The following is a 17,004-nucleotide window of genomic DNA, read 5'->3' as shown; positions in this document are numbered from 1 at the left end:
GCGTGAGCCACCATGCCCAGCCTAAAAAAAAATTTGAAAGATAATCACAAGCCAAACTGTGCGCTTGAAAGAATGAAGACATACCTTCACAATAAACATAAAACAAGAAGTGTCACAGTGAAATGTCAGAGATATCAACTGTCAACCTTAGTATTTAAGGAAATCGGACATTTCATACTTAATAACCTAGTATAGTAAGAAGCACTAGTTTTTTCAGGTTCTATTTGCTCAAATAGTCTCGTCTTTCCATACCTCCCCACTCTGTCCTTTCTAACACAGCAGATATATCACTGCAAACTCAAAATATATGCGAGGCATGGGGAGGGTGTTAATATAATTGTGAAGAAATGGGTTCCTGCACTTAAAATCCACATTCAGATCCTTAACCTTTAACAGAGACCCACACAAAGCACCTATCCCTCAGGTTCTCAAGTAAGCACCAGTATGGGACACAACAATCCTTTTGTTTTCCTTTTCTATTGTTGTTTATGAGACTTTTGAATGGTAGTAAGCACATAATAAATATGCAACATATATTTGTCAATTTGAATAGAATTGAAGCTGGAGTCCAATTTCAAGCCCATAATTCTAAGGATACTCTGGATGTTCTGATATGAAGGTGGGAATCAAATCTCCCATTCACTATCCACATGACTATAAGGAAAGGGTCTGAATCCTAAAATATCCTCTCTTAAAATCCTAACTCTTCTCACCCAACACTGGACACATGCTGCTTTGTCTGTAGTGTTTTGCCTAGCTCACAACAATTCCCTTTCTCAGAGTTGCCTCCATCCCCAGGATCCTCAAAGTTGTACTATACTTTGTCTGTACCAGTAATACAACAAATTAAAGGATTTGAACAAAGGTTGATATCTGACCCAAGTTATTCACCTAAATTTTCTACCCCAGGAATCTAGAATTAGGACTGAAATCATCTGGTCAGATGTACCAAATGAAGAAGCCATAAACTTGAGAGATAAAGAAAAGAAAAAGGCAAAGAAAGCTGTAGAAATGAAGAAATAAATCAGATTCAGAGAAAAGCAACAGAAAAGAGAACACTGCCTAGGTTTCTAACAGTTTTTCATCAGTTCCTAGTTCCATTTCCTCAAGAGACTCAGCTATCCTTGGGTTCTGTAAAATATCCCAGTGCTCTCCAAATACAGTAAATTCATTTTCTTTTTTGTGTGAAATATCCAGCGCTAGTTTCCTTTGCTTACAACCAAGCAAAGCTTGACTAAGATAAGCTTACTGAATCAAATCATACAATTTCTTCTTTCTTATTTCAGTGTCATTATTTTATACTGTGTGCACTGTTGGTAGGCACAGGTTTTATATACAACTCCTCTTTTACCTCATTAGTATATTCAGTGATGCTTTTTATTCCCTATTACCTGTGATATGACTGTTCCCACACATATGAATTCATAACAACTCAAATTTCTCCATCATGTAAAAAAAAAAAAAATGCCTTTTGTAACAAGATTTTTTCAGTTTTAGACAAGATTTTTACATTTTTTTTTTCAATTGTAGTATTTCAAAATTAAATCACTGGTTTTCTCTTACTTTTTTTCCACAGTCTCCTGCATTGATATTTCCCTTTTGTGCTTATTTTTTTAATAGCACTTCAATTAAATGGAATATCTGTTTGGCAGCCTTCACTGAAGAAAAGCCTCAAATTACAATAAATACTGACAGTCAAGAGGCAGTACAGCTCACACCTGTAATCCTAGCACTCTGGGAGGCCAAGGTTGTTTGAGCTCAGGAGTTCGAAGCCAGCCTGAGCAAGAGCGAGACCCTGTCTCTACTAAAAATAGAAAGAAATTAATCAGACAACTAAAAATACATAGAAAAAAAAATTAGCCGGGCATGGTGGCACATGCCTGTAGTCCCAGCTACTCGGGAGGCTGAGGCAGAAGGATCCCTTGAGCCCAGGAGTTTGAGGTTGCTGTGAGCTAGGCTGATGCTACGGCACTCACTCTAGCCCAGGCAACACAGTGAGACTCTGTCTCAAAAAAAAAAAAAAAAAAAAAGAAGCAGTACAGTTTAATGGTTAAGATCATCAGCACTGGAGCAATGCCTACATATAAATCCCAACTCTATCCCTAATTAGCTGCGTGTCCCTGAGTTACTTACCTCAGCTTCCTCAGTTTCCTCATTTGTGAAATGAGGATAATACTAGTACTAATGTCGAAGAGTTGCTGGGGGAACTTAATACAGTTAAAGTGCTTAAATAATGTCTAATCTAGTAGTAAGAACACTATAAATGCTAGCTACTAAGTCAGTATGCCATTACCAAAGTAACTTTTATAGTATGTCCTTAAGTCAAAAAATAGTCAATGATACTCCTCAAAACCTGATGTTTGGAAATGGAGGTTCTTATATCAATGGTTAAATTATATTTAGGATGATTTAGGACCTGTGCTGCCCAATAGAACTTTGTGCAACAACAGAAATGTCTGTGTGCTGTCCAATATGATAGCCACTAGCCATGTGTGGCTAGTGAGCACTTAAAATGTGACCACTGAGACTAACGAACTGAATTAATTTGACCTATTTCTGATTAAATTTAAATAGCCACATAAGGCTACTAGCTAGCATATCAGACAATTCAAAATACATTTTTAAAAAAAGTTCTTGTAATGGCCAAATTAAGGGTTTTCTTATAACTCATAATTAGAACATGCCATTTCTAACAAATAAATTAATAAAGATTTTACTAATTCTAAAAAAGCTCAATAAAAATTATAATAATGATAAATATGACATGAGAATGCAAAGGCCATTTCTGTCACTGTGTGGTGCAAACCTAAAAGCATAACAATTTAACTATGTTAATTATAAATATAATAAATGTATAACATTAAATGTCAGCAACATCCTTAGCCAGAAGGCAAGCTGCAAACCTGAACGCTATTGGTAGATACTACAGAATCTAAAAATTTAGGACAAAGGGGAAATAGAAAGGAGAAAAAGAAATCCTCTTGTACCCCATGTTCTTGAGCTGACAGCAAAGGGTACAAATTTGTCCCGTTCCCTCTTTTATTCTAAAAATGATAAACCCCTTTGCTTTATACTATTAGAAAATGAAAAAGAGGAAAAAATGTGCCAGATATCTTATGTATACATTTAATTCCATGAAGTCTAACAGAAAAGAGAAGTTAAACATTAACAAGCCTATTACAGCAAACTTGCCCAAGAATACATGGCCAGTACGTGGCAGATGCAGATCTGAACCTGCATTTACCTGATTTTAAGACTATATACGAGAGCTGCCTTATCAATACCAAGTCTGCTACTAGAAACAAGGCAGCAAGAAGGCTTAAAATAAATCTACACTCTTCTGGTAGTTCTAAACAACATGGTCATCAATATCAAGAGAAGGGGAAACAGATGGACGGGAGATTCATCTGGGGCACTAACACATTACTTTCTCTGGCACTAAAATATCCCTATGTGTTCCCTAGCATATCCTAAACAGACAGATTAGATCAATAATAAAAGGCATCTTTAAAGGAGAAGTGTAACAAAAAGGAAAACAAGTGAGAAAATGGGATAAATATTGAAAAAGATCAGAGGTCAGAGCAACCAATCTCAGGTAGAAAGTGGTATTGTCACCAGAAACTACTTCAAGTGCTACTGTAACCCAGCGTCCCAGGCTATATACATATGTGAATCCTAAGATCAATCCTTTAATAAATGTCAGGTAATTTAGAAATGCAGAAAAGGTCCCATTTGAACAAGCCCAAAGAAATATCAAATTTATTTTGCTTCCGCCAAACCAAATTACAAAATGGCTACTGCTACAATATGTAAAAGAAGTAAGTCATATGATATATATGTACTTACTTGTCTACATAAAACGTATACTCAAGGAAAGCTTTTGCTTTTTCAGTAAGCTTTTGCTCTTACTGAATCTGTACTTGGAAATAAAATACAGGTACACCTCAGGATTCAAATCCATTTTATTCAAACTTCGGAATCAATCAGATTCTGCTAAATTTTTAAGATTCTATTGTTTGACAGAAACTACAGCCATCACTATTTCAACTCTTACTCTTGCTATCCAAAACTCGGGAATTGAACAGATGTGGATGGCCTGGTATCCCTCACTATCCAGACTCTTACTATCTAAACTCAGGATAGGAATGCATTAGATTCAGACTGCAAAGAATATTTGTGACTCTTAATATACATTTTTAATATAATTTCACATTGTTTACAAAACTTACTGGGTTTTTTTTTAAGCAATATGCAAGTACTCTACTAAAATCACATAAACACTGGCTGCAAAATAGATCTTAGAAAACATATTTTTATACACCATATTTCTCAGCAGTCTTCTGGAACAAGTGTGTCTGTTATTAAATTATTGCCCCTCAGCTCCAAACTGCAGCACTCCCACACCTATTCTGCATTATGATGCTGGAGCTAGGACTCTGCAAAACCACATTCCTGCTTTGCCAGCTGGCTTCCTATAAAGCTCTGCCAAGAGGGGGCACTAAAGATGGACTGACTGACTGCAAGTCTGAAGGAAGAAAACACACCAGTGTCCAGTATCTTCCTATCTATTCTTTGGCCTTCTACCAGCATGTTCCCAGGAAAGGCTTCTTCATCCCTACAGTAGCAAGTCCTTCCCATAGCAGCAAGTGATTCCAGTGTTTCCAACACTTGCAGAATCAGCTTCACCATACCCCACTCAGAGATACTAGGACCAACCAGAAACCCCTCCTGAGAGGTCTGGGTTCCAACTTCATAGGCTGAACCCTCTTCCAAGCTCAGACACCAGCCATGCAGCAGCTTCTCCTCAGGGGTCTAAGTTTCATAAATAGGGCCGTTACTCTTAAGTTTGTAAGTTTTTCTCCTGTTCCCTTTGGTCTCTGAGCCCTATGCGGGGTAGCTGCTTCCTGTTGTGTCTACCGTCATGACACCTTAAAGTTTTATTTTTATCCTTTCTGTTACCTAGTTAACGTTATATCTAGTTAACAATTCTCTCTACTAAAGTACTATCTCTGCTCAAATAACTGGTATGGTTTCTCCTGAAAGAACCCTGACTGATAAAAGAAAACGGTCTCATATAGATTACAATGTTGTTATAGTAACTTTTGTTAAAATGCAATTCTACCTATCCTAGCAAGTAAAGAAGAGCAAAGTGTCAGTAAAAGCAGTTTGGTTAAAATTAAAGAGTATACTTAGATATCACTACGAAATCCTTTGCAACCACTCTTTTAAGGAAAATGTCCTTTTTCTAATTCACATATAATATCTATTGGTATTAAAGTATGTGATATGAAGTTATAACAAAGGCTATCTATCTTTGTCTTTCCAAATCTTCTACAATAAACATGTATTACTTTTTAATCATAAAAATACAGTAGGTATAATTTTAAAAACAATCCTAACACATTCAGATTAAACAAGGACCCAATATCATCCATAGAAAACAATACCTGTTTGCCCTAAATATCTAAGGGAATTGGGGGGGATAGTTTTAATCCATTTACTAACTACCCTCTCCTACCCAACAAATTTTAAATACTCCACATACTTTCACTCTGCTCCCTACCCTTACTTACACGTAAATTGTCTACTCCTACTCATACCTGTGCCTACAAACTCCCACCTGCTTACCTATTTTCTCTTTCTCATCCATATGTCCAGTTCTTCTCCACCAGTTCATATGGTTCCTGTCTTGAAGCTAGCCACTTTCTAGATATACAGGTAGTACATACAAGTATATACAAGGCAGCATATACAAGCGAGGTAGGACAAACAAGCAGTGTTTGTCAGTGGATTTAAGTTACTTTAAGAGTTCTGGCTTTATTCATATCTGGGTAGCATAGATGGGGCGGGGCAGCCATTTCTGGTTTAGGGAAGACCCTATGGGAAAGTAAACTAATCTTTACTATGGTTTTAAGTAATCCAGTTTTACTCTCACTCCCTCTCCCCAAAAAGTCATTCTTTTCTTGCCTTCCTTTTCTCAAACCAATACTGGCTTCCACTTAGAAAAATCAATGACAGACTATGGTCTTCTACACATACAACTGAGAATAGGAATTCTCTGCTTCAGACATGGGCCACAGAGAATATTACACAAATAAACGACATATATAAGGTGTCCCTTGTTTATAGAGGAATAAATATCATGACTCAAATGCCATAGGGCTTCTTAGTTTTTGAATTAAATGCTAGATGTGTAGCTATATCCACAATAAATTCTGATTCTAGAATACTGTGCACAGGGAATTATAACACAGTGAGTAAATTATAAAATAATTCATGGTACCTCTTCTCTTTCATCATCAGTTCTATAATTTTATCAAGCAAAGGAGTTAGGCATATATTATTCCCAACCCAATGTCATATACAGGCTTAATCTAAACATAAATAAAGTATTCAAATAAAGGGATTTAAAATTTCAATTACCTTAATATATAATTGTTTCAGCATATCCCACAACTAAAATAACTTTAAGTCTAATCAGTAGAAAGATCAAAGTCTGCAAAATATCCTGACGTGACCACACCCAAAGTTTTAAATACTCAAAAAGAGGGTAAAATGACTCCTCCCATCATACTAACCAGAAATCACTATTAAGTTAAATTTGTTCTAGAGCAAGTTTGGAGATTAAAGAAATAATGACTGTCCTTTTTAAAAAAAAAAAAAGTTCTTTTCAGACCTGTACAGGTATCCCTCTTGTTTGTGGGCAGGGGTAGACTCTAGCAAAGTAGAAAAGCAATCCCTCCATTTACTTCCATTATAAGATGATGTGCTCTCATGGAAAGAAATGCCATTGATGGCATAAAATAAAGCTTTTCTACTGAGGAAGAGGATAGCCAGCCTTGACCTGTGAGAATTCAAGTACATAAAAACTAAAAAGGTAACTTCATTGTTCGTTTGTGGCATTCCAGACATCCAGAATTTCTCTTAAGCCTAAGGATTCCTTGACTTCACATTTACGGCTCTAGCAATTCTGTATCCCTCCTCCCTCCTTCTGCCCTCCAAAGCTGGGCAGTTATGACTCTCTTCATCATTTACACTGCTCTAGCCACAGTGACCTCCTGCCTGTTCCTCAAAAGTACAAGGCAGCCTCCTGCCTTAGCACTTCCTGCATTCCCTCTGCCTAGAATGCTCAACTTCCACATACCCAATATATGGCTCGTTCCATCACTCTTTCAGGACTTCATTCAAATGCCATCTTTTCAGTGAAGTTTTACTTGGCTAGCTTGTCTAAAGTAACACATACTTCTATATCTCCTATTCCCCTTCTCTATTTTATTTTTCTCCTTAGCCCTTATCACTGTCACTATCTAACAAATACTTCTACTTATCTTGTTTATTAATTGTCCCTCCACCAGAATGCAAACTCCATGATTACAGGATTTTTACCTGTTACATTCAGTGATATAGCATTTAGAATAGCGTCTGACAACAATTTAGGTGCTCGATATCCTGAATGAATAAATGATACAGTTGACTAGAACTCCACATGTAACTAGGAGGTCCTGCCATCAACATATTCTAATATGAAAGATTTCAATTAATAGATTAGGTTTAGGTTATTTTTCAACCTGTACTCTGGGAACCACAACAATCTCTCAGGGGCCAGTGCTGAGGGTAGAAGCCAAAGCAAGCACAAAGTCCCACATTTATGTGCTTTATTTATTTGAGTTCGCATAAGATTTGATTTGTAAAAAGGATTTGGTGACTTCAAAAATCTGAAACCACTGGGTTGTACACAACTCAGTTCCTACTTTTTACATGTCACTCGTTTTATCTATTGTAAATGAGAGTAATCTAGATACTATGTTTACATCATCCTTTAGGAAGAAATTAAAATTGGTATCTTTAGCCTTATTTAATAATCTGCTACAAAGGCAATCAAAATTTATTACTTTCCAATTAAAACAAAAAAGTATAGTTTTTTTTAAAAAAAAGAGCAAAGAAGTTTAAATGACGTTTTTTCATATACAAATTATCACCTCACTATATTCACTTAGTTCACTAAGTGGAGATTAAGAGTAGATCTTTGGATCCCATTACCACAAAAATCTCCATAAGCAAAAATAACACTCCACTCCACCAAATTGCACTACTTGACAAAACAAGCTACAATATTTTATTCTGAACCTCATTTTGAAATTCACTGTAAAATGACTTGACCAGTCTAACTTTTAAAATGTTATATGTTCCAATAAAGAAAAAAACAGAGCACTCACCTTAATAAAGTTACAGATGGACAAGCCTGTCCATACAAACCCATCTGGCCACAAAGAGAATCTGAAAAGTAAAGAAGAGTTAGTTATCAGATGCTCCAAAGTAAATTAAACTATAAATCCCACTGCAGTTCTAATTAAAACACTCTAAAAACAGAAATAGAATGCTAAAAGAATCATCATTTCAGAACACAAATCCACATGAATGAAAAATGCTACTGAGGGATAAGAAGGATTACACTGAGGAAGACAGACACATACCAGGAAGCATAAGAGAAACAGGTCCACTACAATAACATCCCAAGAAACTGAGACTTCATCAAATTTAACAAATGGTTAGCTATGGTTACAGAGTGTGTCCAAACTGTTTAGTAGAGTCCCAAGTATTCCAGAGAGGTGCCTAAAAGCTACCACAGAGTCGAGCATGCAGGTTCCCACTCCCACATAATTCCCCCACCACCACCGATTTACTCTTCAATCAAAGCAGTGCTACCTTTATTGGTTTTACAAACTAAGACTTCATCTAAAGAAACAGTTCTTAACTTTAAAAAAATTAAGAGTAGCAATGAAACAGAAGGAGCTTTGAATTTCAAATTCTAGGTTTTAGGTTCAAATACTAATTGTGACACCACTGAGACCCTGAAGAATTTATATGACCTCGCTGAACGTCAGTTTTTTCACCTGTAACTTGGGAATAATACCACCTATATAACTTTATTTATTCAGCAGAGATTAACTGCAGGTTTGTTGTTAGAATTAAATAAATAAATCAACGAATGTGAAAGTGTCTATTAGCACTACCACCTGGCACATGGGAGAGTGCCAATATTTTCATTAGGTACAAGGATGATCCACAAATGCCTAGGGGTAACATAAATAAGTTAAAATAGGTATAAGTGTATACATACACATACATTGTACAAGTGGTGGAAATTGTGAGCAACTAAAGAAAGCATGTTTAGCCTAAAGGGATCAGGGCTATTCCCAGTTCCAGCCGACTGTTGCTAGGCAGGAGTATTGTAGGCCCAGTATTTTAAGAACTTCCAATTTTTCAAGAGAAACAAAAAATCCAAAATCTTATTTGAAATCTTTTTATTTTCTAAATACTATGTGAGCTAAACAAAACACTGGATTTTGCTCCAAGTTTATAACCTTTGATTTAGAGGCTGACTAAAGTCCCTGCATCTAACTGTCCCTACATACACTGAAAAAAGAGACAGATACTTCTATTTCTGCAGAATAAAGGATAGATGGCTGGATCACTGTACTCACTGAAAATAACTAAAATGCTGAGTAAAATGTTTTAAAATCTTTATAAATAAATAAAAAACCTGACAGAAAATCAGGTATGATCAGAGGCCAAAAACTAAGTGAAAGAGGGAGACTAGACTAGAGAGGTATGTTAAACTGAAATCAGCTTTCTTTCATTTTCAGGGCATTTTCCCAAATCCTATGAATTTAGCTTGCAATTCTAAGACCTCCTGGGCGCCAAGATACAAGAGGCAAAGTTCAGGTCTTAACCAAGAGAACTGCCAGGAAAACTGCTTTTTAACCTGGGCACTGAGTGCTGGTGAGGAGATGGAGGGATATGACAGCAGTGTCTCCCCTGATATTTCACAACCACAAGCTGACCCTCCCCTAGATTATGATTTTAAAAGCTTTAGGCCTAGAATTTTTTTTAGAGTAACCCTAGGATGGTAGTGTCCCCCACCCAATCTTGACAGAGGCAAAGGCAAATTCTCTCCAGGGGAACTTACCTTTGATCTAGATTTGGAAAAATTCCCACAGGTAAGTTTCCAAAATAAATGAATTCACAATTTTAAAAATCACAAAACCGAGAAAGAAATAAACCACCCATAGCAAGATACAGCATAAACATCAGTTGGCATATTCAAAACCACATAGTTCAGACATAGGATCACTAGACATCTTTCCCTACTGTTTTATTTTATGGATGGTTTACCTGGTCCTTTTAATTGCCTGCAAGCAGATGAATCTCAAATCTTTATCTCTAGCAGGGACCAATCTCCTGATCTCCAAACAAACATTCCTCCTAGAAATCCCAAATTTGCCATGTCTAAAACTGAATTCATCATCTTTCCTTGATATATAATCCTATCTTGATAAACTGGTACAGCCTTTTCATCTAAGAATGGCGTTCAGGTTTCCAGTTTAACTCTTACCTTTTGTTAGAGCAGAACACTTCTTTCCAACCCTTGTTCTCTATGAGGAATGATTTCTCCAAACACTCCTGGCCTCTTAGCCTACTCCTCTCCAAAGAGTTAACTTGGTTAGTGGGTAAGGCTAACTTAACAAAAGACCTGAGGACCAGGGATTTAGTCTCTTTTTCTTCCTTCTCCATCCACGATTCTATAAGGCAATGATCTGAGTGTGTCTGCTCTGCTAATCCAAACATCCTCTACAATGAACTGTCCCATTGGCAGGAGGGGATGATGGGCTTTGAGAAGTTAGCCAACTCATTTGGCTCTTACTAAGCCACATTCTACAATACCAGCTTTATCAAAAACAAAGGCAACTCCTTCAAAAGTTAAACAGAGTTACCAAAAAACCCAGCAATTTTACCTATAGGTATATATATGAGAATTTATATGTTCCTACAAAAACTTGCACACGAATGTTCATAGCAGTATTATTCATAATAGCCAAAAGTGGAAATAATCCAAATGTCCATCAACTGATGATTGGATAAACAAAATGTGGTATATCTATATATGATATATCTATGTCTCTGTACATAGAGGTAGATATATCATGGTTCATTATCCATAGGATATATCTATATATGGTATATCTATATATGATATTCATATAATATACAATGTAGTATTATTCAGACATAAAAAGGAATGAAGTACTGTTTATGTGCTATAAAACATGGATGAACCTTGAAAGCTTTATATTAACTGAAAAAGTCATACACAGAAAGTCATACATTGTATGATTCCATTTATACAAAATGTCCAGAAGAGGAAAATCTATAGAGATGGAAAGTAGATTGGTTGTTACCAGGAGATGGGGGAAGGGAAAGATGGCAGATGCGGAGTAACTGCTAAGAGGTTTCTTTTTGGAGTGATGAAAATGTTCTCATAGTGGTGATGGTTGCACAACCTTGTGAATATATTAAAAACCACTGAATTGTACACTTTAAAATGGTAAACTTTTTGCTATGTGAATTTTATCTTAATAAAAGGCAATTTTTAAAAAGGTACTACCTTGTTTTTTCAAATGTTGGTTCTTTATTTCTCAGTCAGCTCAGAACTCAGACAAAGGAAAATGATCTCATATTATTGAGTTGCCCAAGTATCAACACCCTTATTGGACCCCCTATCAGCTACCATTTACTATCAATTTTAGCTCCTAGTTATCTTTCTAATTGGTGCTAGCCTCAACGCCTTAGTTCCAGTGTTCTCAATTTTTCATCTAAATTACTGCTCCTAAATGATATCCTGAACCTCAGGCTTGCTGACTGAAAGAACAAACATATGTCAATCTTCTCCCTATCCAGGCAACTGACCAGCAACATGGGAATCTCACAAAAGAAGGCTAAGGGTCACACTGAAGTCAGGAAATCTCAATGTGTCTGCTAAGTTACAAACTCACATCTCTGTGGTGCAAACTATAATTGAACAATTATATTAACCATTCAATTACATCCATAATTTATATGTTTTAATTTGTTGCCAACAGCATCTAGCAGCATGTTCTCCAAATCCTTTGAAAACCAACATGCATCAAGAAAGTGTGAGTAGAATAATACAACCAGAACATGGGTAGTATTAATAAAAGCCACTCATTCGCTAATGAGAATGCTCCAACATAAGCTGTTTACTGTATTATATTCCATTACCAACTGAAGAAGGTAGAATTCATTTTAATATAAGCAGTGTCCAAGTGTACATTAACTCAGTTACAAATTATTCACATTTAGGAAGCAGCTGTTATAACAAGCTAACATATACATAATAATGCATTATTTGGGGGAAGGGGGTGAAATGAGACCCAGTATTTTGAAAAAGCTCCAAAGTAATTCCCACGAGCCCTCTCTCCTCTCCCACCTACACAGAGATAGAATGCTTACAACATTCATGACCTTGAGTCTGCAGACCTAGATTGGAATCTCAACTCTGATGGTTACTGTGTGACCTTAGATATATTAACTTCTCTGAGGCTTAATTTCCTCCTTCATTAAAAAAAGAAAAATTCATGCCTCAGGTACCATGACAGTAGCTTGAATGAAAGCATAACACAAGGCCAGAAAAGGTAAGAATCAAAAATGTGTTAATAAATGTTATAGCTCTAGACGTCATGAGGCTATTCCCTCTTTTTCTTCTTTACTACTGAATTCAGCCCTATCTTTCAAAAAGACTTGAAGTATAAAATCCACTGACATCCATGAAGGAACAACCTCTTTGATTCAGGTTACTTGCCTGAGCAGTGTGAATTGTTATACTATTAGTCACAGGTAATTACTAAGGCAGTCAAGGAAACAGCCTCGTCTTAATCAGCCAGAATAGGAGAAATGGAAGGAGTAAAGGCAAAAGAATCTTGCTGAGTGAGTAGCAATCAGCTGTTCATCCCAGTTCCTCTAGCTAAACCTGAAGGCAGCAGTGAAGCTTGAACTAAGAAGTCACCTGCTTTCAGAAAGTGATTAAAATCCTAAGGATCCTCAATTCACCACAGAGTATTACAAGAGAGTCCAAATACATAATTAAGAGAAGAGAAACTAGTTTTAAAAACAAACTTGAGAAAATTGCACTGCAGATAGCAGCACATGATTTAAGGGGGAAAAACACAACAGTGTTAACTGTAGATCAAAACGGACATAAACTGAAAAGAGAATACTAGTTTTTAATAGAAGATAATTACTAATACTACAGACGGTGGTTCTGTGGAATAGTGAGGGCAAAAATTAGAGTGCAAGGGGGTTAAAAATCAGGAGTAAAGTGAAGTATCCCAAGAATGGAAAGACGAGCACCACATGTACTCACCATCAAATTGGTATTAACTGATCAACACACAAGTGCACATATAAGAATAACATCTACTGGATGTCGGGCAGGGGGGAGGCGGGAGGGGGGAAGAGGGGACGGGGTATATGCATACACAAAGAGTGCAATGCGCACCATCCGAAGGATGGTACACACTTGAAACTCGGACTTGGGGGGCGGGGGGGCAAGGGCAACATATGTAACCTAAACATCTGTACCCCCATAATATGCTGAAATAAAAAAAAGAAAAAATAAAATAAAAAATCAGGAGTAAGAGAAAAATAAAAGTTTAGCCAAAACTGTATGAAGTAAAATTAAGTAGAAAGTGTAATAAAGTCAGGGCGAAGAGGTATAGATTAAGAATTCAGGCCAGGCGCGGTGGCTCACGCCTGTAATCCTAGCACTCTGGGAGGCCAAGGTGGGTGGATTGTTTGAGCTCAGGAGTTCGAGACCAGCCTGAGCAAGAGCAAGAAACCGTCTCTACTAAAAATAGAAAGAAATTAGCTGGACAACTAAAAATATAGAAAAAATTAGCCAGGCATGGTGACGCATGCCTGTAGTCCCAGCTACTCAGGAGGCTGAGGCAGAAGGATCGCTTACAGCCCGGGAGTTTGAGGTTGCTGTGAGCTAGGCTGATGCCACGGCACTCTAGCCTGGGCAACAGAGAGAGACTCTGTTTCGAAAAAAAAGAATTCAGGAAAGGTGAAGAATATGTAAGAACTTCCATCACACTCTATTCTTTATAACTCTTGTCACTATCTGACATGATTTTTATTTACTGTTTCTCCCCCACTAGAAAGTAAGCTCCATGAAAGCAGGAATTTTTATTTCATTTATTTATTATTTATTATTTCATTCTCTGTTATATTCCCAAAACCTGGTATATAGCCAGCACTCATATTTATTCAATGAATGAATAAACCAGGCTCTTTAAGAACTGGAAAAAGAAAAGAAACTTAAAATAAGAGCTGACTGAAAACTCACCAGATCTTTGCTTAATACAGTCTTTGTATCCATCGCATCTCTCCACCTCAAGCAATTTAGGACCAACCCACAGTTAGAAGAGTAACGTAGGTATTCAGAATATATAAAGAACTCTTATAACTCAATAACCAAAAGACAACCCAATTAAAAAACGGGCAAGGATTTAAACGGACATTTCTACAAATAAGATACATGAATGTGCAATAACCAATGAAAAAATGTTTGGCATCATTAGTCACTAGGAAAATGCAAATCGAAATGAGATACCACTTCCCACCCACTAGAAGAGCTATAATCAAAAAAATAGATAACAAGTGTTGCAAAGATGTGGAGAAACTGAAACTCTCATACACTGCTAGCAGAAATGTAAAATAATGCAACTACTTTGGGCAACAGTCTGGCTGTTCGTCAAAAAGTTAAACTTAAGAGTTACCATATGACCCACCAATCCACTCCTAGGGTGTAATATCCAAGAAAGGAAAACATACATCCACAGAAAAATCTGTACAAGAATGTTCATAGCAGCATTAAATCATAATCACAAAAAAGTGGAAATAATCCAAATGCCCATCAACTGATGAATGGATAAATGTGTTATTTCCACACAATGGAATCCTGTTCAACAATAAAAAGGAATGATATATGTTACAACATGTACAACCCTTGAAAACATTAGGCTAAGTGAAAGAAACCAGTCACAAAAGACTACATATTATATGATTCCATTTACATCAAACGTCCAAAATAGGAAAATTTATATTAGTAAGTAGATCGTAGATGAACAATTAGATTAGATTAGTGGTGTCTAAGGGCTAGCAGTGGGAGAAGAGGTAAAAAAAAAGGAGGATTGACTGCTAGTGGGTATGGAGTTTCCTTTAGAGGGGAAGGGAAATGTTCTAAAATTAGATTGTAGCAATAGTTGCACAACCCTCTGAATTTATTAAAAAACACTGAATTTTACACTTTAAATTGGTGAATTGTATGGTATGCAAATCACACCTTAACAAAGCTGTTAGGGAAAAAGAGAGCAAGTTCAGAACCATCACACACAAATGTTCTTATTCTGTCATGTTCCTGCTTCTTTCTTCACTAGTGCCACAGGATCCATACCCAACCCCCAAAGCTGGAACAGGAAAGGGAGGGTAGAAGTAATGACCTCACCAGAAAGCAACGCTAGTAATAGCTATTATTTTCAAATCTATAACCTCTTGAACTATTCAGTCAAGTTTATTTTCTGGTGACTTCCACTATTTTCAAACCATACTGTTTATTCATTAAACATATTTAATGAAGATACATGTATGGCTCATTAAAAAGTTTCACACATCCGGAAAAAAAAAACCCTAAAGGAAACCACTCTACTACTTTCTACAAATCAACTACTTAGGCTATAGCATAGCCACCTAAAACAAGATCAGGGCCAGGAAAAGACTAAAAGAAGATGAAAAAAGCATGCTAATCAACAATCGGCTTCAACTTTTTTTTTTTATCTTTTTTTAAATTTCTGCATATTATGGGGGTACAAATGTTTAGGTTACATTGCCCTTGCCCCCTGAGCTTCAACTTTTTAAGACTGTTTTAGGAGTAGGAAGTTTAAGCCTGAACTGCCTCTTTTCCCTCCACATTTTAGGACTACTGTTGATAAAACAGGTGGTGAATATGGGGGAGTGGAGCTCCCTGGCCAAACATCACAGAGTTATAACTTCTTCCAAACCCCGAACCTTACTTCCTGCAATTTATGTAAACAGATCACAGGCCACCCTCTTCAAACTAAATCATAACTCAAGCAAACAGCACAAGATTCTATTTCTGGGTCTGTCATTAACTCACTGGATAATCCTGAAGCTTCAGTCTCTCTACTTTGCTCAATAACTTAACCACAATATCCGGTCCCAAAATCATATCATGTAGTCTAATAAAGAACTTTTTCCCAATGTATAGATTTATTTTCACAGAAAATCAGAGGTATGAAATTAAATCACATGTTTCACCTTTATTGAATACACATGAAGTATGAAAAATCCAAAAGATTATCCATTGCAAAAATGTAGAACTCTCTGATTTTAAACAACTTTTGAAGTATTCACTAAACAAAGATGGAATAAGCTTTTGGAGGGCTGACGGGTTCTGAGGCTTTAAATTTGAGCTCAGCTATATTTAGAAAATCAAGATGCCACCTCACTGGATCCTGTATCTTTATCTTGGGCATTTGATTCATGTGCTTTGCCTGGTGTAATTCAAAGCAAGAGATCCTACCATACTGCAGAAAAGTAAATTGAACCTATCAGAACTTACTGGTTGTCAGGGGAATGAAATACTGTACTGCAACTGAAAAGAGAGGAAGCTATAAAGTCTCCACTGCCAGACATGTTAAACAAATAAAAATTATCTGCCTGGTCCCCAAAGTCAGTCTACAAACGACTGCTGACTTCATAAGAATCATTTCTATCCTATTCCTGGAAATCCTGATTTAGAAGTCTAGAGTGAAACTCAGGAAATCTATTCATCAGAAATTCTCTCAGGTGATTCTGATACACAGTTTAATTCTGGAACTACTGGTTTAGTACAAGGATAGCAGAAAGCTTTCCTATCAACAGGCAATCATGCTCAATAGGTAATGGCTGCCTGAAGTGCTACAAAGAGATGGTCAAGCTAACTACAACCAGAAATCAGTCTGCCATGGACACAGTGAATGGACTATTTTTAAGGAGACTTCTGAGGTAAGAGACTCAGATCTGGATTATTTAACTGGCAGAAGCTCCAGCTGATTCTAGGAGGGTAGTAGACAGGAAGAACAG

The 17,004-nt window shown here is 36.6% G+C and overlaps 1 protein-coding gene across 1 annotated transcript in view; it reads right to left on the bottom strand.

The window, feature by feature from the left end:
• FOXJ3 (forkhead box J3) overlaps positions 1 to 17,004 on the bottom strand; it is a 164,973-nt gene that overhangs the window by 135,406 nt on the left and 12,563 nt on the right. The window contains exon 2 of the mRNA XM_012646759.1: positions 8,217 to 8,277. Coding sequence (XP_012502213.1) covers positions 8,217 to 8,260 — 44 coding nt within the window. The 5' untranslated portion in view covers positions 8,261 to 8,277. The remainder of the gene's footprint in view (positions 1 to 8,216; positions 8,278 to 17,004) is intronic.

This window comes from Propithecus coquereli, unplaced genomic scaffold, assembly GCF_000956105.1.
Source record: "Propithecus coquereli isolate 6110/MARCELLA unplaced genomic scaffold, Pcoq_1.0 Scaffold249, whole genome shotgun sequence".
NCBI classification, from domain to species: Eukaryota; Metazoa; Chordata; class Mammalia; order Primates; family Indriidae; genus Propithecus; species Propithecus coquereli.
This window is presented reverse-complemented; position numbering and strand designations above follow the sequence as displayed.